This window comes from Phacochoerus africanus, chromosome 5 (assembly GCF_016906955.1).
Source record: "Phacochoerus africanus isolate WHEZ1 chromosome 5, ROS_Pafr_v1, whole genome shotgun sequence".
NCBI lineage: Eukaryota > Metazoa > Chordata > Mammalia > Artiodactyla > Suidae > Phacochoerus > Phacochoerus africanus.
In genome coordinates this window covers 87,912,879-87,939,111 of record NC_062548.1, presented here as the reverse complement: position 1 = coordinate 87,939,111, position 26,233 = coordinate 87,912,879, and the positions used below count along the sequence as shown (strand labels likewise).

Genomic DNA, 26,233 nt, shown 5'->3' with positions numbered 1-26,233 from the left:
CCTCAATGACTGAGATTCCCCAAAAGAAAGAAGAATGCATGTCCACTCCAACTCTGATTCTTATCTGAAACCCTGTTTTTCTCCTTTTAGACTATAAAATGCCTGCAATTCTTTGCCGAAGGAGGGCAGTCTTTAGGGCATTAGCCTATTGTGGCCTTTGCCTGGCAAAGCGATTAAAACTAATTTTTTTCTCCTTCACCCCAAACTGTCTCAGAGTTTCTATTAGGCACCAGTGGACAGAAGCCAATTTTCAGCAACTGGTTGAGCTAACAAGATTTACTAATGACCTTATACTAAATAGTGTCCTCCTAAAATTTGTATGTTGAAAGGTAATCTCCAATATGCTGGTTTTGGAGGCAAGGCTTTAGGAGGTGACAGTCATGAACTTCCCAGCCTCAGAACTGTGAGAAATAACATTTCTGTTGTTTATAAACCACCTAGTCTATGGTATTCAGTTGTAGTAGTGCGAAAGGGCTATGACACTAACATGCTAGGTATACATGTATGAAAGAGAGGAGCCATGTTTGACTGCAAGGGAGTAATCAGTTGTGCCAGGTACTGGAGCTGCATCTTCCCAAAGAAAGCAACCTGGGGGAGTGGTTAGAAACCGGAACAAACTTGGAATGGGAGATTTTATGCCCATATAAATGTTTGGACAGGCAACCAATAGTATTTGTTATACACATGTAGCATATGGAAATAAGAATTGATGTTGTTAGTGAATGACTACCTTAAAGAGCACAATTATTCTATGTATAGACTGTTGAATTTCTTTAAAAATGCTTTTATACCTACAGCACAAGAGCTTTTTAAGAAATGTCTTCTCGTGCCATCTTTCATTTAGTGACAGTTTGATAAATACAGGAGGTCATAAAAGCTTATTCCATCAAAGTCCTTAAAGGATTTTGATTTTCCTTTCGGTATTCACATCCCAGGCAATTACTGACTTCTTGCAAAAGATGTTGATATATTGTTTATTAACTGCTTTCTGAGCATTTGTTCTGTCTACCCTAAAATAGTATAAGCCCACTATGAGTCCTTATTATATGTTAGAAAACTACTTATTTCTTTCACTTAGTTATCATCATAATCTTATTAGTTATAATCTTATAACTAATAACCCAGCAAATATCCTCTCCTTGACCAAACTCTGCTTAGGCTCCCCTGACCTCTTTTCCAACATACATTGACTTTTAGACTTCCGTGTACTCTCTACATTGTCCAAATCTCCCCATCCTCCATAACTAATCCAGTCCCTCTTCCTCTCCCCCTTACCCCCAGGTGATGTATGAACAAACTGGCCTGCCTTTAGCAAGAATCCTATTACCTCAATTTAGCCAGAATCCTCTCCTCAACACTGATATTTGCTTTTATTAATTTTCCATCCACTCACCCCCATCTTGCTCCTTGCTATAAATTCCCACTTTTGTTCATTTTATTTGGAATTGAGCATAGCTCTTCCTCCCACTGAAGAGTTTTGAATACAAAGGTCTTCCTCATCATTTTAAGAAATGTCAGAATAATTTGTTGTTGAAAAAAAAATCAAAACTTTATTATTTTACTTTTTTTGGGTCTTTTTGCCATTTCTTGGGCCACTCCCATGGCATATGGAGGTTCCCAGGCTAGGGGTCAAATCGGAGCTGTAGCCGTGGGCTATGCCAGAGCCACAGCAAGGTGGGATCTAAGCAGCATCTGCAACCTACACCACAGCTCGTGGCAACGCTGGATCCTTAACCCACTGAGCAAGGCCAGGGATCGAACCTGCAACCTCATGGTTCCTAGTCTGACTCCTTAACCTCTGAGCCACGACGGGAACTCCAATCAAAACTTTATTGAAGTTGATAATTACCCAGAAGCCTCAAGATAGAAACAATTTATGAGTCATAATGATAACTCTCTGAAGCCATTTCTAATGAACTTTATACAATATAGTTAGTGCAAGTCCTGGAGATTATGCAATAAGAAAGTCTGGCAAAATAAATAAATATATTCTTTTACACATCTCTTCATTTGTATGTCCTCCTTCCTATTATTTTTGATAATATAATTTTAATAATGAATTAAAAATTGTGCAGACCTCTCTCAGAACTTGCATTTTTAAAACTTGTTTAATTGACGTGTAGTTAATTTACAATGCCGTGTTAGTTTCAAGTATACAGTAAAGTGATTCAATTATACATATATTCTTTTTCAGATTCTTTTCTATAGAATAATTTTTTAACAAACCTTATTAACCTAAATAACTAGGGTTATTTCCATTTTTCAGAAGAAAAATGTTTTGTAAAGTAATTACGTTTAGTCAAGGTTATCCGACTAGTAAATGGGTTTTGAGCCAACATGTTTCTGAAACGCTGTGTTATAGGTCTTCTTGCTCACACCCAGCTTCTTGCTCGAGTTTAACTGGTTGCCTCTAAATGCTCCTTAAGGTCTGGCCCACTGATTTGAAAGCGCGAGGTACCGAGATCAGGGTAAGAAGACAACTGAAATTCCTTCTCAAAAATGCCCGCCAAAATGATCTGATGGCTCATCTTCCACCTTCTGGCGGGCCAGGGTGGATGGTAAAAATACAGCTCCCACTCCGGGGTTAGACCCACCGCTGCCTCTGCTCCTCCGCGCCAGCTGCGGCCTGGTTGATGCTCCCCAGGCGGGGCCTGCTTCTCCGCCCCAAGCAAGCGGCGCCCGGCGCCCGACGCACCTCGAGTCGCGAGACCGGGGGCGGAGAAGTTAGTTTGGTCCTTTCCGAGGGCCGGCGCTGCTCGGGGCCCGCCTCCCCGCGGGATTGGAGGCCCGCCGCCCCGCCCGGGACCGCGAGGCTGGCGGGAGGCGTAGAGCGGGCCCTGCGGCTGGGACGCCGAGAGCCGGGTCAGCCTTCTCTTGTCTCCGGGTCCTGGGGGTCGTGGCGGGCCCCCGCGCGTCAGCTCCCCGCTCTCCACGTGCCCGGCCGGCGCGGCGCCCCAGCCCCGGGTGGAGCTGCCGTCAGAGAGAGACGCCAGAGTCTCCGCCCCGCGCCCCAGTGCCGGGCCGGGCGGTGCGCCTGCTTCCGCGGTTGGTTCTGACTTTTTCCTAACCGAGCGAGAGCCCGGCGCCCCTTTAACTCGAGTATCCCCAAAGCGCAGGGCGGAGGAGTTAGGATGGGAAGGGGGTCAGGTTTCTCTTTCCGCCGGTCCAAGGAGAGCTTGAGGGGAAAAGGGAAGTATTCAGACGCCGGCAGGCTTCGCGGTGGTTCCGATTAGTCCAGGGTACGGGGCCCGGGTCGCGGGTAGGCCGCGCTGTCCCGCCCCTGCTCCTTCCTGAGGACCTGTGGCCGCGGCCGCCGCAAACCCGGTCCTGGCCCGGGTTCAGGTCCCTGGGTACCGGTTTGCCCCGGAAACTCATGTTGAACACTTAGTATCTTAGCTTTGGGAAGGAACCCCAAAGCAGCAGGGACCCCCATGCTGGTAACTGGCCTTGAGAGAAGGCTGGCGCTTCCTCTTGTGAACCAGATTCCGTGCCCAGAGTGTACATTTATAGTCAGTGGTCGCCTTTCACGTCTCAAGTTCTGATGCCACAGACTGGCCCCCAAACTGTTTATCTGCTTCATACTGAGAATTTATGCCCTGCTGAAAAGTTGTTCTTTGAAGACTTTAGGTTTTAAATCGGCAAATGGGTGTTGGACACCCGTGTAGGAAGTACTGGTCAATATATATAAGGTACTGATGAATATTTTTCCTGTTTTAGGCATTAATCGTCTAAACTCCTGGCTTCCCTTGTGTCCACGTTAGGAGGAGGATAGGTGAATATTATTAAAGATTTCTACTGTGTTCCTTCGCTGTACCTCAGGTGTTGCTGCTAAGTGCAGGTCCTTGGATTAAAGTAAGTGAAGGAAAACCTCCTGAAAGAAACAGAAATCTCCTCATTCAGAAGATGGATAGATTATACAGCGAAAGCTTTACTTTCATTTCAAAAGCACTCACCAGTTTTTAAAAATTCTTTGGAAAAATTTAGAGGATGACAATTATCCTCACTCTTAGTTTAGTTTTAGGACTGTATGCTGTGTGTGTGTGTGTGTGTGTGTGTTTCTCTAAGAAGTTTTATCCTCCAACTCAAAATCTCTGGTGAATTTCAATAACGTGTACAGTTATAATTAATGGGTTAAAGTTGTATGGTTGTATTGTGGTGTCTATACTTTGGTTGTTGGCAGTACTTCATTAATCTCTAAGGCAGGGCAATTTTCACTTTAGTGAGGGCTGGAAAGGGACAGGATATAGAGAAACAGAAAGACGCCCAAAGAGTAGTATGCAGGCCCTGAAAATGCCCATTGGCCTAGTACTCTGCTTTTTTTTTTCTTCTTATTAGGGCCACACCCACAGCATATGGAGTTTCCTAGGCTAGGGATCAAATCAGAGCTGCTGGCCTATGCCGCAGCCATAGCAACACCAGATCCAAGCCGCAGCTCTTGGCACCGCCGGATCCTTAATCCACTGAACAGGTCCGGGAATGGAACCCGCATCCTTGTGTATACCAGTCGGGAACTCCTGCTTAGTTATATATCCAGGAAAATTTGGGGCTCGTTTAACAAACATTTACTGGGTATCTACTCTGTGTCAGTTGCCGGGCTTGGTAATGATGTATGTTGCTATCGTCCATGTTTTCCCAGTCCAAAGCTGTATGTTTTTCAAGTGACTCAAGACCTTCTCATCTTTGACATTTAGCATTCTCAATGAAAAGAGTATTTCCATATATGTGGAAATATATAACTTATTTTCTCTTTGTAATTGGAAAGTGTTAACTCATTTCTTAAGGTGTATGCTGCACTGTTAATCGGAATTTTGATCCCCTAGATGAATTTTGGAAATGTTAATTGAGATTCAACATGTTTGTTTTTTAACCTTGGTGCCTCTTAGATTTCATTTTTTTTTCTTTTTTTAGCTGCATCTGTGACATATGGAAGATCCTAGGCTAGGAGTGGAATCAGAGCTGCAGCTGCAGATCTCTGCCACAGCCACAGCAATGCTGGATCCGAGTTACATTTGTGACATATGCCTGCAGCTTGCAGCAATGCTGGATCCTTAACCCACTGAGCAAGGCCAGGGATTGAACCCGTATCCTAAAGTACATTGTGTCCTGCTCTTAACCTGCCAAGCCACAACTGGAACTACCTAGATTTCAATATTGTAATGTGAGTGAATCTCCAGTTTGAATATAGTTTGTGGACTCCCAAACCCAATTGACTTCAGAATCCTAATTTCGGGGAATCTGGCAAAGTGCCCCATGGAAGACATCTTGAGAAATGTATTTTAACTGGAGTTTTCTTTGTTGTGTTTATTTTTAATCACTATCTCACCCCTCTGCCAACAGAAGTGATGCCACCAAGAAGAAATGAGAAATACAAACTTCCTGTTCCACTTCCAGAAGGCAAGGTTCTGAATGATACAGAAGGAAAGCAATGGGTACTGGGCAAGATGATTGACTCTGGAGGATTTGGCTTGATATATTTAGGTAAGGTATAACTCTAAATTACCAGATATTCATCTATATGCAGCTGTAACTGTGATTACTTAATAATATTTTGACAATTGAAATTCGAAGTAAATTAGAATTCATAAATGTACTTTATTACATAATATGAAGATAGTTAATGTTTAGTGGAATGTCTAGGTTCAAGACATAATTGACCCCAGTCCTTGTTGTCCATGTTTTTCTGAAGGACTCTCAGGAACATAATTACATAGCCTGCCACACAGAATATGAATGTTCTTTTTTGAGAGTGTGTTTTCCTAGAAAAAAATTGCTTTTTACAGCTCAGAGAACACAACTGTTTGAGTACAAACACTTTCCATTTGTGAATCTTAATCATTAATACTTAAGTAGTACAAGGATCGTGGTCATTTCTTAAGTAGGCTCCAGTAGAGAACTGAGCCTTAATACTTCGAGGCATCTGTTGATGTAATGAACTAACTTTTCTCCTCTACACCTAGAGTGGTACTTGTTATGTGCCATCCTTGGGATAATTAAGAAAATAGACACTCAAATTTAAATTTAGTTTCTCTTCTTTTTTTGTACAGGTAAAGACCCTGAGTTGAGTATACTTTTATACTACATTTAAAATTTTAAAAATTACTCAGACATTAAAAGGATCATTCACAGCTCCCTTACACCTGTAGTTTAATGATCAGGGATTGTTTATTACAAAACTAGATTTAATGAATACAATAAGATCAATACTAGTGATTTTAAAATGTCCCTTCAAGGACAAGTTCTCCTAAATGTAGTAGCTCATTACATCTGTTTCTGTTCTGTTAAGAAGTTGGTAAAAGGCCTGCATTGTGGGAAATCTTGGGTTCCTCATTAAACATTTCAAACTGTAGAGGAGGAAAGACTTCCCCTCCATCCTCCTAAGTTTAATAGCTGGGTTTATGAAATAAACCAACAATAGGCAGATTAATAGGAGAAAAGCTATACAAATGGATTAACTTTTTAATGTTTTACGCACAGTAATATCACAGGAAAAAAAGTGAATGCCCCCAAATACGGTGTGATTTGAGATTTGAGAGCTTGTATTCCATCTTAGTAGAGGAAGGGGAGATAGGATATAGGCCATTTAAGAGACAGTAAATGATTTTTAAGAAAGATTAATGGACCTTTAGAAGAGTAGATGGGAGTAGTATAATTTGTTACAAAGTTTATCTGGGAGTGGTGTCAATTTCTGATCTCTTCTCAAGTGATAACAGCCAGTTTTTCCTGGGTAATGAAGCTCTCCTGGAGGGGATTTAAAAGTACTGAGTTTTTTTTTCAAACAAAGGGGTTCAGAGAAAGCCTTCCCCTGCCTTCAGTTCAAAATATTCCTTAGGCCAAAGAGGTGTGTTTTTAGTGAACAGACTTGCAGTTCCAAGGGGGAGGGGAGAGGAAGTAGGATGGACTGGGAGTTTGGGGTTTGTAGATGCATACTATTACATTTCAAATGGATAAGCAATGAGGTCCTACTGTATAGCACAGGGAATTATATCCAGTCTCTTGGGATAGACATGATGGAAGATGATATAAGTAATGGAATATATAAGTATGTATAGACTGGGTTACTTGGCTATACAGCAGAAATTGGTGCAGCATTGTAAACCAATTATACTTTAATAATTAAAAAAAGAGGACGTTTCATGGGCCATGAAGTTTTGTAGTTTTGCTCAAATGGATGAAATTCAGTCAATAAGTACATTTTTATTAATCACTCAGTATGTAATCTAGTTGGCAAGATAAGATCAACACAAAAATATTGTGTGGGTTAAATGAAGACTTGCTTCCCCATTTAACGGTTTGAACTTGCGTGAAAAACGTGATGATTCTACGTACTAGACTGAATGATACAGGTGGCGCTGTTCAGCAGAATGTAATGGAAGACACATAGGGAATGTAAAATTTTCAGGAGCCACATTTAAAAAAAAGTAAAAGCAGGTGAAATTCATTTAAATAATATATCTTTAATACGATATATCTAAAGTATTATAATTTCAACATGCTACCAATATTAAAAAAGGAAATATTTCACATTTTTAGTTAAAGTCTTGAAAACACAGGATGTGTCTAGTCGTATTTCAAGGGCTCAATAGAATTTTTGTGTGGAATAAGTGTTGATCAAGGCTCTGAATTAGTGAGTTCTTTTGTTTTAGCCAAGAGTTAAGATATCTAGTGCATTGTCTGGACTCAAAGTCAGAGAAATGGAGTTGAATAAATTATTTCTTTTTTTTTTTGGTCTTTTTTGGTCTTTTTTTGCTATTTCTTGGGCCACTCCCACGGCATATGGAGGTTCCCAGGCTAGGGGTCGCATCGGAGCTGTAGCCACCAGCCTATGCCAGAGCCACAGCAACGCCGGATCCAAGCCGCGTCTGCAACCTACACCACAGCTCGTGGCAACGCCGGATCGTTAACTCACTGAGCAAGGGCAGGGACCGAACCTGCAACCTCATGGTTCCTAGTCGGATTCGTTAACCACTGCGCCACGACAGGAACTCCTGAATAAATTATTTCTGATGTGGCCCAGCTATAGCCTTGGATTGTGCAGCTTATCACTTACACTCTTAGTCGTTTTTTTTTTTTGCCTTTTGTCTTTTTACGGCCACACCCATGGCATGTGGAGGTTCCCAGGCTAGGGGCTGAATCAGAGCTACAGCTGCCAGCCTACACCACAGCCATAGCAACTCAGGATCCAAGCTGTGTCTGCGACCCACACCACAGCTCATGGCAATGCTGGATCCTTAACCCACTGAGCGAGGCCAGGGATCAAACCCATGTCTGCAAGGATACTAGTCGGATTTGTTAACCACCGAGCCATGATGGAAGCACCACTTTTAGTTTTCTAATGTTTAAATTATTTGAGTAATTTCAAAGAGCTACAGAAAAGCATTGATTGTGATGATGTCCCTCCTTTTCTTTTTTAAATGTAAATTTATATGTTGTAATATGTATTTCAGTGCATGTTTAAAGTTCAATATATCTACACACATATACATGTAAGCATATGTATGTGTATACATACTCACTTTTTGTGGGTTCCTATCATGAAAAAGGCACTTATTGCTTAGGTGTGTGATTTGTGTGTGTCCTTATTCAAATACAGAAAAATCTTTACTTCTTTCAGTCTAAGTACTGGACATATTTTTTACTTATTTTTTTCTCATTACCAAAAAATATTTATTTTGCAAAAATCTTCAAGGTTTTTTTTTTATTTTTTTTTTATTTTCCCACTGTACAGCAAGGGGGTCAGGTTATCCTTACATGTATACATTACAATTACATTTTTCCCCCAGCCTTTCTTCTGTTGCAACATGAGTATCTAGACAAAGTTCTCAATGCTATTCAGCAGGATCTCCTTGTAAATCTATTCTTAAGTTGTGTCTGATAAGCCCAAGCTCCCCATCCCTCCCACTCCCTCCCCCTCCCCCTCCCATCAGGCAGCCACAAGTCTCTTCTCCAAGTCCATGATTTTCTTTTCTGAGGAGATGTTCATTTGTGCTGGATATTAGATTCCAGTTATGAGTGATATCATATGGTATTTGTCTTTGTCTTTCTGGCTCATTTCACTCAGTATGAGATTCTCTAGCTCCATCCATGTTGCTGCAAATGGCATTATGTCATTCTTTTTTATGGCTGAGTCGTATTCCATTGTGTATATATACCACCTCTTCTGAATCCAATCCTCTGTGGATGGACATTTGGGTTGTTTCCATGTCTTGGCTATTGTGAATAGTGCTGCAATGAACATGCGGGTGCACATGTCTCTTTTAAGGAGAGTTTTGTCCGGATAGATGCCCAAGAGTGGGCTTGCGGGGTCATATGGAAGTTCTATGGATAGATTTCTAAGGTATCTCCAAACTGTTCTCCATAGTGGCTGTACCAGTTGACATTCCCACCAACAGTGTAGGAGGATTCCCTTTTCTCCACAGCCCCTCCAGCACTTGTTATTTGTGGATTTATTAATGATGGCCATTCTGACTGGTGTGAGGGGATATCTCATGGTAGTTTTGATTTGCATTTCTCTTATAACCAGCGATGTTGAGCATTTTTTCATGTGTTTGTTGGCCATCTGTATATCTTCTTTGGAGAAATGTCTATTCAGGTCTTTTGCCCATTTTTCCATTGATTGATTGGCTTTTTTGCTGCTGGGTTGCATAAGTTGTTTATATATTCTAGAGATGAAGCCCTTGTCGGTTGCATCATTTGAAACTATTTTCTCCCATTCTGTAAGTTGTCTTTTGGTTTTCTTTTGGGTTTCCTTTGCTGTGCAAAAGCTTTTCAGTTTGATGAGGTCCCATGGGTTTATTTTTGCTCTAATTTCGATTGCTTTGGGAGACTGACCTGAGAAAATATTCATGATGTTGATGTCAGAGAGTGTTTTGCCTATGTTTTCTTCTAGGAGTTTGATGGTGTCCTGTCATATATTTAAGTCTTTCATCCATTTTGAGTGTATTTTTGTGCATGGTGTGAGGGTGTGTTCTAGTTTCATTGCTTTGCATGCAGCTGTCCAGGTTTCCCAGCAATGCTTGCTGAATAGACTTTCTTTTTCCCATTTGATGTTCTTGCCTCCCTTGTCAAAGATTAATTGACCATAGGTGTCAGGGTTTATTTCCGGATTCTCTATTCTGTTCCATTGGTCTGTCTGTCTGTTTTGATACCAGCACCACGCTGTTTTGATGACTGTGGCTTTGTAGTATTTCTTGAAGTCTGGGAGAGTTCTGCCTCCTGCTTGGTTTTTGTTTCTCAGGATTGCTTTGGCAATTCTGGGTCTTTTGTGGTTCCATATAAGTGTTTGGATTGTTTGTTCTAGTTCTGTGAAAAATGTCATGGGTAATTTGATAGGGATTGCATTGACTCTGTAGACTGCTTTGGGTAGTATGGCCATTTTTCCAATATTGATTTTCCCAATCCAGGAACATGGAGTATCTTTCCATTTCTTTCCATCTTCTTTGATTTCTTTGATTAAAGTTTTATAGTTCTCGGCATATAGGTCCTTTACCTCCTTGGTCAGGTGTATTCCGAGGTATTTGATTTTGTGAGGTGCAATTTTAAAAGGTATCGTATTTTTGTATTCCTTTTCTAATATTTCCTTGCTGGTATACAGAAATGCAACTGACTTCTGAATGTTCATCTTATATCCTGCTACTTTGCTGAATTGATTCATCAGTTCAAGGAGTTTTGGGGTTGAGTCCTTCGGGTTTTCTATGTGTAGTATCATGTCATCTGCATACAGTGACAGTTTGATCTCTTCTCTTCCTATATGGATGCCTTTTATTTCTTTGGTTTGTCTAATTGCTGTGGCTAGGACTTCCAAAACAATGTTGAAGAGTAGTGGTGAGAGTGGGCATCCCTGTCTTGTTCCAGATTGGAGCGAGAAGGCTTTCAGTTTTTCCCCATTGAGGATGATATTTGCTGTGGGTTTCTCATAAATGGCTTTGATTATATTCAGGAATGTTCCCTCTATACCCACTTTGGCGAGGGTCTTGATGATGAATGGATGTTGGACTTTGTCAAATGCTTTTTCTGTGTCTATTGATATGATCACATGATTTTTGACTTTTTTTTTTGTTAATGTGGTGTATGATGCTGACTGATTTGCGTATGTTGAACCATCCTTGTGAACCTGGGATGAACCCCACCTGGTCATGGTGTATAATTGTTTTGGTATGTTGTTGGATTCGGTTGGCTAAGATTTTGTTGAGAATTTTTGCATCTATATTCATCAATGATATTGGGCGATAGTTTTCTTTTTTGGTGGTATCTCTGTCTGGTTTTGGAATGAGGGTGATGGTGGCATCATAGAATGTCTTTGGGAGTATTCCTTCTTCTTCCACCTTTTGAAAGAGTTTCAGGAGGATGGGCACCAATTCCTCTTTATATGTTTGATGAAATTCACCAGTGAAGCCATCTGGTCCTGGACTTGTATTTGTAGGGAGTGATTTTATGACCTCTTCCATTTCATTTCTAGTGATGGGTCTGTTCAGTTGGTCTGTTTCTACTTGATTCAGTTTTGGCAGGCTGTAAGATTCTAGAAAATTGTGCATTTCTTCCAGATTGTCCAACTTGTTGCCATATAGTTGTTCATAGGATTCTCTTATGGTTTTTTGTATTTCTGCTGTATCCGTTGTGATTTCTCCGTTTTCATTTCTAATTTTGGTTATTTGGGTTCTTTCTCTCCTCTTTTTAGTGCGTCTGGCCAGGGGTTTGTCAATTTTGTTTACCTTTTCAAAGAACCAGCTCTTGGTTTTATTAATTTTCTCTGTTGTTTTTTGAGTCTCTATTTTATGGATTTCTTCTTTGATCTTTATAATTTCCTTCCTTCTGCTGACTTTAGGCCTTTTTTTGTTCTTCTTTTTCTAATTCGTTTAGGTGGAGGGTTAAGTTGTCGGTTTGGGATCTTTCTTCTTTTGTGAGAAAGGCCTGTATTGCTATAAATTTCCCTCTGAGCACTGCTTTCGCAGCATCCCATAGGTTTTGAGCGGTTGTGTCTTCATTATCATTTGTTTCAAGGTAGTTTTTAATTTCCTTCTTGATTTCCTCATGGACCCATTGATTTTTTAGTAGCATGTTGTTTAGTCTCCATGCAGTAGGTTTTTTCTCCTTCCTTTTCCCATGGTTGATTTCTAATTTCATGGCATTGTGGTCAGAGAAGATACTTGAGATAATTTCCATGCTCCTAAATTAATTGAGGTTAGCTTTGTGTCCCAATATGTGGTCGATTCTTGAGAATGTTCCATGAGCATTTGAGAAGAATGTGTATTCTGATTTTCTTGGATGTAGGGTCCTGAAGATATCAATGAAGTCTACCTTTTCTATTGTTTCCTTTAGAATCTCTGTTGCTTTATTGGTTTTCTGTCTAGAGGATCTGTCCATTGATGTGAGGGGGGTATTAAGGTCTCCTACTATGATTGTATTCTCATCAATATCTCCCTTTATGTCTGTTAATATTTGTTGTATGTATCTGGGTGCTCCTGTATTTGGGGTATATATGTTGACGATAGTAACATCCTCTCCTTGGATGGATCCCTTGATCATTAAGTAGTGTCCTTCTTTGTCTTTATGTCTTTTGTTTTAACGTCTATTTTGTCTGATATGAGGGTTGCGACTCCTGCTTTTCTGTCATGTCTATTGGCGTGAAATATTTTTCCCCACCCTTTCACTTTCAATCGATATGTATCTTTTGTCCTAAGGTGAGTTTCTTGTAGGCAGCATATTGAAGGTTTTTGCCTTTTTATCCACTCAGCCACTCTGTGTCTTTTGATTGGGGCGTTCAGTCCATTGACATTTAAGGTGATAATTGATAGATGATTATTTATTGCCATTTGAACCTCGTGTTCCAGTTGATTCTATGGTTCTCCATTCTTCCATTTTTTTTTTTTTGGTTGGATGGTCTCCTGTTATTATCTGCTTGAGTGTATTTTTTTTTCATTTTTTTACAAATGCAGTATTTGGTTTTGGCTTGTGGTTGCCCTGTTTTTTAAGTATGGTAACCCCATCCCATAATTGTGTGTTTTAGCCTGATGGTCCTGTAAGTTCAAACACTTCATTACTATATTAAAATTAAGAAGAGAAACATATAAACAAACCAAAAGGGTTATTTACTTCCTAACATCCCTTGCCCACATTTTATTGTTTTGATGACATTTTTATTTTTTTCTTTTTAATTTTATTTTGTTTGAGGCCTGTTCATGATTAAAACTGTATGCTGGCTTATTTGAGTGACTGCTCTCTGATTGCGGTTTCCTCAGTCCTAGTTCTTCCTCTTCTTTTTTTTTTTTTCTTTTCTTTTTTCTTCCCTTTCCTTCCTTTCTTTTTGGTTTAGAGAAGCCCTTTCAATATTTCCTTTAAGCTGGGTTTTGTGTTGCAGTATTCTTTAAGTTTTTGTTTGTTGGGAAAAGTTTTTATTTCCCCTTCTATTTTAAATGATATTCTTGCTGGATAGAGTATTCTAGGTTGCATATTTTTTCCTTTGAGCACTTTAAATATCTCTTGCCATTCCCTCCTGGCCTGTAGTGTTTCTGTAGAGAAGTCAGCTGATATTCTTCTGGGGGTTCCCTTGTAGGTACCATTCTGCTTTTCTCTTGCTGCCTTTAGGATCCTCTCTTTATCACTAACTTTTGCCATTTTTATTATGATGTGTCTTGCTGTGGGTCTATTTGGGTTCAGTTTGTTTGGGGCCCTCTGTGCTTCTTGTATCTTGAACCCAGCATCCTTTAGATTTGGGAAGTTTCCAGCGATAATTTCTTCAAATATAGTCTCCATCCCCTTATCTTTTTCTACTCCTTCTGGAATTCCTATTATGCGTAGATTGGCCCGCTTTATATTATCCCATAGGTCTCTTATATTGCTTTCCAGTTTTTTGATTCGGTTTTCTGTCTGTTGACCGGATTGAGTGATTTCCATTATTCTATCTTCCATGTCACTGATTCGTTCTTCTGCATTATTCATTCTGGTTTTTACTGCCCTTAGTTCCGTTTGCATCTCTGCAAATGAATGTTCTAGTTTTTCTTGGCTCCTCCTTATATTTTCTCGTTCCTTTCAGAGGGTATCTGCATTACTGTTCATATCTTCTCTTAATTCCTTCAGTATTTTCACTAGTTCTCTTTTGAACTCCAGGTCTGTCAGACCGCAGAGATCTGTTTCATTGTTGACTGTTTTAGGTGAGTTCTCCTGTTGGTTTGACCGGGGGTGGTTTCTCAGCTTCTTCATCTTGCTTGTTGTTTTCTTTCTCCTGAGGGAGTTGTACTCTCCGTTATCGGGCAGTGTTTGCCTTGTCACTGCCGTGGAATATTTCCTGAGGGCTGGCGTTGTTGGTCAATCTTTTTTGAGGCAGTGTGGCTTTTCTGGAGTGTTGATGGGGCTAAGAGTGTTTCTTTGAAGCAAAGGAGGACTTCCTGAGGGCAGACAGGACTGGGAGGTCCACAGCACGATGGTAGCAGATTTCACTTGGTCATGCAGAGCTTGCTCTGGTGTTTTTCGGCTGTGGGGTTCTTGCAGGGGGTTGGCGGTGTTGGGCAGCTGTTCCTCAGGAGTGCAGCACCCCCTTGGGGCTGGAGCAGCTATCTGGGTCACTGAGAACCTAAGAGGCTCTTCCCTAGGGCAGCCCAACTCAGAAGGATGGCCTGAGAATGTAGGCAGATCTTTTCACAGTCTGGCCAAGCTTGTTGTGGCTTTTCTGGGCTGCAGGGGCTCTTCTAGGGGGCTGGTGGTGCTGAGCAGCTATTCCGCGGGAGTGGGGCACCCCCTAGGAGCTTGGGCGGGTAGCAGGGCCACTGGAAACCGAAGAGGCTCCTCCCCAGGGCAGCCCGACGCAGAAAGACCGTCTGAGATCTTTTCCTGACTCGGCCAGGCTTGTTGCAGCTTTTCTGGGCTGCAGGGGGTCCTGCCTGGAGCTGGCAGTCCCATGCAGCTGATCCACTAGGGCACCCCCTGGGGGCTAGGGCGGGTAGCAGGGCCGTTGGAAACTGAAGAGGCTCCTCCCCGGGGCTGCCTAACTCAGAACAACCGTCTGAGATCTTTTCCCGACTCGGCCAGGCTTGTTGCAGCTTTTCTGGGCTGTCGGGGGTCCTGCCTGGAGCTGGCAGTCCTATGCAGCCAAGTTTTTTATGTTTTACAGTACCCCTTATTATCTGAATTTTAGAACCTGGGATCCTGGAAATAATAGCAGGTACACCCCTTTGGGGAAGGACTTTCAAGAAATGTTTAGCTATTTTGAGGAAAAGTTTCCATACTGCAGAATATATAATAAAGTGTGTTGCAAATATTATGATTGTTTCATCAGAAGTGGCACTGATTAATCATAAAATCAGCTCTTTAATGAGATGCCATCAGCAATAATTTCATTAAACTTGTTTTTACTTATTATTTTCAAGGCTAAACAAATCCATATGAAATCATATCATATTTTTGCATTTTACCATGGTTCTCATCACTTGCCGTATATAAATGAAAACGTAGGTAAATTCAAATTTGCTTAATACCTTTGTGTCTAGGTGTGTTCTTCTTGAGCATTGTATATTTCATATACACTTTTTTGGCAGGCACTTCAGCAGCATTTGTTTCCTAAAGCTGAGAAGAAACTAGCCGCTGTGTTCAACTCATTGTGCGTGTACAGCTGACCTCTAGCTTTGAGATCAATAGTTAACACCTTTCAGAAACCAGCAAAAAGTGAAAGGGAAGGGACAGAAAAGCTTTGTACTTGCTCCTGACTTGGAGCAATAATGTGCCTGTAGCATTAATAGAAGTAGTTATAATAACAGAAAGAAAAGTCAGAATAGAAAACAAAGTTCTCTGTATATGAAAAGAGGGAGTGAAAAAAGAAAGAAGGGAAGGTGGTTTATGGGGTGGGGAAATTGCTGTCATTTTAATATCAAATAAATGAAAAGTTTATTTGATTTCTACAACTCTGGAGAGAGAACAAAGAGTTTGAATTCTCCTTTGGTGCTAGGTATAACATAGAATGAAGCAAACTAAGGGTGTGTGTATAAATAAAAGCATGTGTTTGGTGTTAGGCAAATCTGGGTTGAATTCTGACCTAAGGCTTTTGCAAAATGAGTGACTCTCACCTAGTCATGAGTCTTTGTTTCTGTTCTATATGATTGGAATAATAGTAACTGCGATTAAATGAGATCATGTTTTTAAAGAACTTGGAACTTGGTAAGCACTTCAATGTAAGTTATTTAGAATTTCCCATCCTCCATGAGAGTTGAACTCTTAAGTTCAGTGTCTGGTGCTGCAGGGGTTTAGAATGGTGACAAAGACACCTATTGGAGGGTTTTTCCATTTGTTCTTAAATGTGCTCTGATGGATTTAGTTACTAATGTGGTAAAACTAAAAACATAGAGAATACAGTAGGAGAATATGATATTTTACTTATCAACCTATATATTTTTTCCACTATAATTTACAATAGTAGCCATGATGACATAGTGAAAAGTTCCCATTTAAGCTGTGTCTTAGCTGTTTCAGATTTGAAAGATACCTTGTTTCAGAAATTAGTCAAAATCTAGTAAAATAGAACCATAGGTAATATACTTCAGTCAGATTGCTTTGAAAGCTATTATATGAATAAAATAGAAATGATTTATCTGTGGAAGTTTTAGTTTTTTAAATTTGGGCATAGCCATGACCAAATTTAGCATCTTTGGAATATTGAGCACAGACTAGATGTTCTACAGTTATTTGCCCGAGAGGTTGAGACTGAGCTTAGCTGCTTAAATCACACAAGCCAGTTTGCTTTATTCCCTTCTGTAATTATAGATGTCACCCTTAATTCCAGCCTGTAATCTTATAGATGTACTCTTAGTAACAAGAAAAACTGAGACAAAGTATCACGATATCATCTAAAAAAATCTATATATTCTTTGTTGACATTAAATCAATAGTGTTATCTTTTCTAAAGAATAATACATTATTATAATTAAAATTAACCCTCATTAAGCTGAAAGAGCCATCATTTATTCATGGATAAATGTTTAGATTTCATCTAAGTACCTGCCATGCATTTTTTTTTTGGTATGCTGTCATATTAGCTCAATTTTGCTCTTTAGAAACACAAGAAATCTTTTTGTCTGTCTGTCTGTCTGTCTTTCTTTCTTTCTTTCTTTCTTTCTTTCTTTTTGGGGGGGGTGGTGGTGCCAGGGGGAAGAAGATAGGATGGCTAGAGGTTTTAGAAATTATCAGAGTTTAACTCATTTATTTCATAGATGAAGAAACAGACTTCTGTTTATGAAGAAATAGAAAATGTTATTATTCCTCTGTCATTTTTACTCATTATACTTTCTAGTCAGCTGTAATGGATTGATTTGTTAAGGTATGCAGAATAATTTAGTTCAGAAGAGCCTAATGAGAATGATAGTAACAAAGTAAAGTTATTGAAACATATATTGCTTCATGTTGTATTGCTGGTTAAATGTTATTTTGTCAGTGTTTTATAGAGAAGCCTTTGAGATAAGCAGTCTTATTGGATACAGTGCAACATCATGGTGCCGCCACAGTTGTTACTAGGAAATTTTCTAGATGACACTGTGGGGGTGAAAAGAAGAAGGAAATAAATATGAAATAAGGATTACTTGTGCTAGAAACTATAGTATGTATGATAAATTAGTTCCCAGATGAAGGTGTAAAGAGGTAATTGGTGATATAAATTCAATAGAGGAAGGGATTACTTAGGATTTTGTGAATTCAATAAACTTGTTGTGTCTTGACCAAGAATTTAAAAAAGTCCATAGAAGTTGTATTTTAATTTTGGATGTACTGTCCATAGGCTATTAATTTTGAGTTTTTAAAGGGTGAGCTGTGTTCATTTACTTATCAGTTAAGAAACTGAAGTATCTGCAAAAGTTTGGGTTATAAAGGGGAGTTTTTCTAAGGCTTACTTAGTCTTTGCTTATCTTTGTCATTTTTTTAAGTGTCCTATCTTCTTTTTAGCATATTTTATGTTATGGGTCTTCACTTTGAACATTTTTTACTATCAAACTCTTTTGCCTTAAGGGAAGATTTACAAACTGCTCTGTTCTTCAATGATTTATATATTATGTCTCTTCCACTGCACCTCTTACTACCTTGTAACTGTTTACAGTGGTCATGGTTTTTAAATTTGAAACCTTTCACTATAGAAAAATTTTTTCATGAAATGAGTTCACCTCTATTGCCATACAATAAAAAAAAAATCTTAACTTTTGGGAGCTTCTGGCTTCCTTATGAAACATGGATAGACTTTTGCTTCTGAAGTAGTTTAGTTTTTTTTTTTTTCTTTAGGTTTGCAAGAAGAGTAGGAGGTATGATCCTTGTTTTAAAAAATAGGAATATCGGAGTTCCCGTCGTGACGCAGTGGTTAACGAATCCGACTAGGAACCATGAGGTTGCGGGTTCGGTCCCTGCCCTTGCTCAGTGGGTTAACAATCCATCGTTGCCGTGAGCTGTGGTGTAGGTTGCAGATGCGGCTCGGATCCCGCGTTGCTGTGGCTCTGGCGTAGGCCGGTGGCTACAGCTCCGATTCGACCCCTGGCCTGGGAACCTCCATATGCTGCGGGAGCGGCCCAAGAAATAGAAAAAAGGCAAAAAAAAAAAGGAATATTTATAAATGAGAAGAAAATTGAAGCTCTAAGTGGGAGAATTCATTAGAAATTAGCTATTTAGATGATGAAAATTTGTCCGCCATCCCCATTTAGCAATGATTCAAAAGTGTTTATGGATCTTATACTGCTTACACACTTGGTTTTGCATTAGTGTCTCTTCAGAATGTTTGTCCCATATATCTCCATTACATGAACCAGTATACTATGTGAAAGGGTATTTTAGGAGAAAAGACGCAAAATTCAGCAATTATTTCAAGAGAATTGTTGAAGATTTCCATTGTTTCTTTTCAAAGGATGGACTTCAGTTAGTCAGGTAGACTTCTCTTTCCTTTAACATCTCCAATCAAGTAACGCTTGAGGAAAAAGATTCCGTAGAAAGAAATCCATTGAAGGCCAGAAACATCTACAGATGCAGTGTGATCCCAGGCAATGAAGCATGTGGCCCTTCATTGGCATTATATGATAACAGGAGGATCTTCTGGCAGAAGGGCTGACTTTTGCTGCGTTCTGCATGCTGCCCCTCCAAACCCATCTTTGATTGGCACCTATGCCCTATTGAAACTGGCATCACACCTTCTGAATGGGCATAGTGCCAGGCTAGCAGATGGGTATGGGCAAAAGCATGCCAGAAAACCAGTATGTGCATCAAGTTTAAGTATCAGGGGCCCAAACTCCCATCCAGGGATATAAAAACTGCAGTCTGTTGAGAGCTTTTTGTGCTTAAGGTTAAAGGACATGCCATTTCTACTCCAGCTTAGAGGTTGATTAATTTCGAAAGTCAAACAGGAGCTCCTGTGGCTGTGTCAGGCAAAATTCTATCTTTGGTGACTGAGAATTACTACTTCATGTAGAGAAGTGAAAGTATTGTAATGAAGTTTCCAATGAGAGTTACTCTCCTGCAAGTGCCTCCAGCACTTAAGCAGCATGCATTCAGTGGAGATGAATATTTTTGTTCTCCAGCAGAGCCAGGTGCATTTAAGCCAGATCTTCAACCTGCTGCAGTAAAGAACCCTAAATTTAGAAAGGGCAGGCAAAGTTTGGAAGAACTCCTTGGTGGCAGCTCTTACCATGAGCTGATGAGGCTTCACAAAAGTGTATAAAGGGGATGGAGGGAAAAATTCCAAATAAAAACCCCTCAGAATATTTCAGCCTGAAAGAGAAAGATCTTTAACAAACCAAAGGAAAAAGTTGAGTTCTTGCTCCTCAGTGCAGAAATTCTTTTGAATTTTATATCAATAAAAAGTTAGTTTACCAAAATCTTATAACCAACTTAATGCATAAGTAACAAAGCCTCCTATTCTAACATTTATTTCATTGCATGTCTATCATGTATATAAACTTCACTTCTTGAATAATGGATTTTGCATAAAATTGAGTTCTAAATATCATATTCCTTATGATCGTCTCACACCAACTACAGAACTGGGCAAAAAAAAAGGGGGGGCATCATTCCTTGTGATCACTTTAATCATATCCCCTAAATGCTCTTAAATTTACAAGAATGCCTATAAGACCAGCTGTGGCCAAGAGAAGCTTTTCGTAATCTCCTTATAGCCATTGCTTTTTCTTTTCCACTGTGTAAACTTTATCTATGGAGCAGATTCCATGAGACCATTGTGAATACTTCAACGTATTCAAAACATATAACTGCCACAAATTAAACTACTAAAACTAAAGCTGGTGCATTGTAACTGCCAAGTAAAACTGGCACGTCCCTCTGTCAGACTGCGGGAGAGTATGCCATACAGTCCTCAGAAAACACAATTCATCCAGAAGCACTCTTGTCACTTGCTCTGATATTAAACCAGAGAAAGTGACATTAATTAAAGAAGTGACACGAGCCAACAAAGGCAATGAAATTCGAAGCTTTGGCTCATGTGCAGAGCTTACTCCAACTTGCTCTGCATAGGTATTGTGGCCATTTCTGCAGAAGACTGTGGCTTCTTCCCTTCTCCTCCTCCTCTCATCTTTCCATTCTGAAACATCATTTCAGGCAACTAAGATATCATATCCAGGGTTGCACTAGCCAGTGGGTACATTGGTAGTCATTGCAGGGTTTCCCCAAATAGTGGTGTGATGGCATGTGATGCATTTATTGCACTTGAGGTAACTGCATGAGATGAACAACAGCTAGAGACGGGAGACTTCATCTTACAAAAAGGCAAGCAACAGCTGAATAGAGCAGAGCACCTAGATTTGGGAGTCTGTTGCTAGGATTGCTGGTGGAAACAAATGGTGGCTAGTAGGCCTTATGAAAATTCCAACATGCTAACGAAGCCAAGGAGTGTCCACAACTTTCCTCACTCTCTCTTTGTTCCTTCCCATAGTGTGCTCTTTCTCAGTGCTGATTTTGTTGTTTATATAACTGCTATTTGTATACTGTTCACCTTCTACCAACAGTAGATTATAAAATTGCAAGCATTCTCTTTGAGTGCTTAAATAAGGCCTTGCATACAATAGCTTGAAAAAAAAAATGATTGGTTAAATTAACCTCAAAAGTAGTCTGTTAGGGAAACATAATTTTCCCAACAATTAGGTTATCTGAGATGAAATTTTGTGCTCTCTATATTCTAACATGTGATATGTGTGTAAGGCACTGTCCTTTTAGATTTAGAAACCTTATTTTGTATATTTTGGGGAGATTAGGGAGAAAGAAGTATCTGTTCATTCCTTTTCAAGTATGTTTTTTAAATATAAGAAGCCATGTATTTAACTCAGAGATTATTGGATTTATTGGGGAGAGTCTTCTTTGCTAATGCATCATGCAGGGAGAGTTAAAAAATGGACCTTATATTAAGACTAAACAGTTTTATTTTAAAATAAAACAATGCTACTGAGTAACACTTAATTGAAGTATACCTAATAGCAAGTATAAACTGTTGTAATGTAAATGGATTGACTCATAGGCATGTACTATGCACAAAAAAATCTACCTTTCAAAGAATATAAACACAACTTTAATAGAAAATAAATTATTGGAATTTCTTTTAATTCAAGTGAATGAAAGGTTTGATTAAGAGTTTTGTACATAGTCAGAAGCTTTTGTTACAGTTTCTGGGCATGGGGGTTTTACACTTGAGATCAGGAATTTTCTATCTATGTAATTAGTCATGAGGTTTAATGTACATTTTTCATATCAGCCAGACAATGGCTTCAAAGAGACAGCAGCGCTGCAAAGGAGCAAGAAATGAAGGCCAAAGTTGACACACACAGAGGCAAAACAGTGTAGGAAAAATCAACACGTTTTGCAAAATCAATCATTGAAAATGTGTCAGTGTTCAGGAGACTGTCTTTAATTTGCAATCCAAGTGAAAAAGAGTATTTAAATATGAGAGGCAGTATTATTGAGCCCAGCATGCCTGCTACCACTTGTTTGACTAGCTCAGAATAGAACAGAGAGGCGAGGGCTCAAAGTTAAATGAACATTTATACATTTTAAAATCAAATGAAAGATTCAGAGTATATTCATGAATTAAAATTTTTTTTCAGAACCCTAAATTTAATCAGCTGGAATTACTTTTAAAGTGTCATTCTATTTAACTTTTGGGAATGATGAATTTGCCTTTTAATGGGGATGCTGTATTTTATCATGAAGATGAAACAAACTGTCTTTTGTTAATTATTCCCCAGAGACACTGGCCATTTTTCTCTCCTCTGCTTAGTGTGGAGTAAAGGCAGCTTCCCGCAAATTTATATCAAGCGAGAGCAGTCAGGAGCTACAACACATGTGAAAGAGGCTCATGGAGGGCATAGCTTCCATTGTAGGTGTTCTGAGTGCCACCTAATGAAATTCTTAGAGGTAATGTTACGAAAGCCTCACTGTGGAGGCCATGACCATAGGAAATAGAAAAGTGAAAAAGGAATGAAAGCAAGAATCTCCAGTAAAGAGGAGCAGATGAGTCACGCGTGTCTGGGGCACAGTGCTAGGGATAGTTCTTGAAATTTTTTTTAGGAAATCATTATTGTTACCAAGTCCTACTAAAACCGTTTATTTAGTATGTGCCAAGCTCTGTGTTAAATGTTTTACATGAATTATTTTATGTAATTCCCCTAGCAACTTGACAAGAGCGTTATTGAGGCCTAGGAATGTTAAGTGATTTGCTTCCATGCCATCGTTTTAATAATTATCTCCATCTACATTTGAACTCCAAGTCTTTCTGCTCTCCTGATTGATAGACTTTGTCAAAGAGTACTTTGAATTTATTACTTGCCAGAGAAAATAGTGGCAAATGACATGTGTGTGACATGCTCGTTTCTGAAATAACAGTGAAATATCTAATTGATAGTATTGGCAGCTAATTTAAGAAATATGTTAGTGATGATGTTGATAATGGTGTCATTTTCATTTAGATTGACAACTTGAGGTGTAGAGCATCCGTGATATGTTTTTAATATTAAGTTCACAAAATCTGTGAAAGAACATCTGATATTTATAGTAAAACTAATGTTAAAAACTGGAAAAAATGCAATAAAAATGTACTATACCTAGATCAAACAATATTTTTATGAAAAAAAGTGAGAATAGTCAGTCAACAGTGCATATAAACTGGAGAGAAAGATTGCATAGATTTTTCTGCTTTTTAAAAATGAATAAATTTGTCTAGTTTATAGGGATTTTATGCATTTGTTTTGAGGCTAATGACCAACAAGAAGGTCAAAAGAAGCCTCTTTAAATCCCTGTGAAGCAATTTTAATAAGCATCATGTAAAAGTACATATTTTTACAAATATTGAATTCTTTTTGACCATGTCTTTTTTTCATTGGATGATAAAGACAAAGTATTTCAAAAATTAGGTCTTTTAAGAGTAAAACTAAAATAAATACTTAGATAAGTGAAATTTGACAAAGAATATGTTTTCTTATAGAATTTATTCAGACACCAAAATATTTTACTTATAATAGGAGTTTAGTCTTTGAAGAATTATTTGATTCTGTCAAGATATTACTATACAATAGTAGTTATTTATCATATACCTGTAGATGATTTTATGAAAAATTTGTAACATTTCATGTAGAGACAGATCTTTAAATGTTTTTAACAGAGAAGAGATTTTTATTAGATATTGCAATGCTAATTTTTATACTATGATACTTTTTTCCCCTTTGGAGTATATACATAGCAAGGAAACAAATGAACAAAATATAATATTACATTACAATACATATTTTTGAGCACTTTAGAGTGACATAGAGGCATTAATTTCAACTTCTGGAGAATGTGAAGAAAAGCTATTCATTATACTTGATCTTGTTTCTATTAGAAGATCATGTGTTATAGTTCTAACATAGATCTTCAGTGTCACATGTGAGTATTTCAGTTGAGAATGGAGTATTGTAAACCTTCTGTCTTACAAGGTGTTAGGAGAATGGTAGATGGAGAAGTAGTAAAACCCACTAGAAAAGTACCCACACAATATACTTCAATTCAAGACATGTGAAAAGAAAGCAAAACAAAGTTAAAGAAAGCAAAATAAAGTTTCTTCTCTAATATATAATTTTGCTGTGTGATGAAAAAGGGAAGAAAAAAAATTGCAAGGCTTCTTTTTTTTTTTTTTTTTGTCTTTTTGCTATTTCTTTGAGCCGCTCCCACGGCATATGGAGGTTCCCAGGCTAGGGGTCGAATCGGAGCTGTAGCCACTGGCCTACGCCAGAGCCACAGCAGTGCGGGATCCGAGCCGCGTCTGCAACCTATACCACAGCTCACGGAACACCAGATTGTTAACCCACTGACAAGGGCAGGGACCGAACCCGCAACCTCATGGTTCCTAGTCGGATTCGTTAACCACTGCGCCATGACGGGAACTCCGAGGCTTCTATACTATCAGAATTTCTGTTCCAGCAGAGAAAGCTTTTGAAGAAGTACAAATGTTCTGAAATTAACTAGTTTAATATATATTGAATGCAGTGTGGAATCTCTTTTAAAAATAAGTTTTTTTAAAATTTTAAATTTTATTTATTTATTTATTTTTTATTGGGGGAAGGGCATAAGTACCTTCTGACCCTGAAAATCCCTGAGGTCCTGAAGAAGGTGAGAATACTGGTGCATGGATAGAGGCAATTGACTTAGTTGAACAGAGAATTAGTTGTACTGTTAATGAGCAAGAAAAATAAATCTGAGTCACAGAAAAATGACATAAGGAGATCAAAAAGAAAAAAATAACAGTTCTATTAATCTGGTTCTGTAGTATATTTTTGGTTAATAAGAATATTACATGAAAAAGTAAAAGACCTGAAAAATAGAGACATAATGGAAGGTATAAGAAATATTGCCCTTATTTGAAGCCTAAGTTTAGCATGAATATTAGAAAATATTTCAAACAGGTAGAGAAGGGCCAAAGTTCTTACACAGTGGCTTTTTAAACTTAAAATACAGAATTTCAGGCATGGGGTTTAAGAACTACTTCAGCCCTTAATTTATAGACTGACACTAGAAAGACTTCAGGATAGCTAAGAGAAATATGACTAACATTCCAAAATACTATCTGGCTGAATTGTCTCTTGGGATAGAAGGAAACACTTGAAGTCTTAGAAAATCTGAAATCATTTTATAACAGATTACCACAAAGATAAAGTTGACTTGAAAATATCTAAGTGCAGAGTTCCTGTTGTGGCTCAGTGGTTAATGAATCTGACTAGGAACCATGAGGTTGATGGTTTGATCTCTGCCCTTGCTCAGTGGGTTAAGGATCTGGTGTTGCCGTGAGCTGTGGTGTAGGTCGCAGATGCAGCTCGGATCTGGCACTGCTGTGGCTCTGGTGTAGGCCAGTGGCTACAGCTCTGATTAGACTCCTAGCCTGGGAACCTCCATGTGCCGTGGGTGCAGCTCTAGAAAAGACAAAAAAAAAAATAATAATAATAATAATAAAAAAGACAAAAAAAAGAGAAAATATATAAGTGCAAAAGACAAGAAATAAATGAATTAAAATATTGAGAGAAGTTTTGCTAACAGAGTAAAAAGCTTAGTAAAAATTGGAGTTATGAATGTAATTTTATAATGCAATTAACATTTCTAAAGTAGATTAAAGAACTGTAGTTAGGAATTGTCAGGTTAAGATTAAACAAAAAAGTTGTTACAAATCAACCCTTCAAGCCCAAATTGTATTTTGTTAACAATAATAATGAAAACATCTATATTAGAATTTATCGGTGTTAAGGGTGTTTGAGTGTTTGAGAAACAGATAAATGGATTGAAAGATAGTCTATTTTAAGATGAAATAAAATGTGTATTATGTAACACACCAGTAAGTAATTGTTAAGAGAGAGCAAAAAAGAATAACAATAATCACAACATTGTAAATCAACTGGATTCAATAAAACTTTAAAAAATGGAGAAAAGAATAACATAAATTGACAGTGTTGTAGGATAGTACAATTGACAATTAAATTAGATAGAAAGTCTGAAATCCTCTGTTAAAGAATATCATTGACAAAACCCCCATAATCACTTGCCAAAAGAGAAATACCGAAAACAATGATATAAAGACACAAAATTGAGATTTTTCATGCATATGTAAGCAAAGAGATAAGCATTTGTTTTTTTTTTGTTTTTTGTTTTTTTTTTATCTCTTTGCCTTTTCTAAGGCCTATGGAGGTCCCCAGGCTAGGGGTCCAATCGAAGCTGTAGCCATTGGCCTACGCCACAGCCACAGCAACGTGGGATCCAAGCC

At 38.6% G+C, this 26,233-nt stretch overlaps 1 protein-coding gene across 6 annotated transcripts in view; it reads left to right on the top strand.

Annotated features, from left to right (window-relative positions):
* Nucleotides 1-2,789: 2,789 nt before the first annotated feature.
* VRK2 (VRK serine/threonine kinase 2) overlaps nucleotides 2,790-26,233 on the top strand; it is a 106,906-nt gene continuing 83,462 nt past the window's right edge. Inside the window, exons 1-3 of one of the 6 annotated variants that reach the window (XM_047782027.1) lie at nucleotides 2,790-2,862; nucleotides 3,718-3,852; nucleotides 5,338-5,478. In XM_047782027.1, coding sequence (XP_047637983.1) covers nucleotides 5,343-5,478 — 136 coding nt within the window. In that variant the 5' untranslated portion in view covers nucleotides 2,790-2,862; nucleotides 3,718-3,852; nucleotides 5,338-5,342. Of the gene's footprint in view, nucleotides 3,046-3,670; nucleotides 3,690-3,717; nucleotides 3,853-5,337; nucleotides 5,479-26,233 lie in introns of those variants that run through there. The other 5 variants (XM_047782032.1, XM_047782029.1, XM_047782026.1 and 2 more) reach the window with 5 other exon arrangements.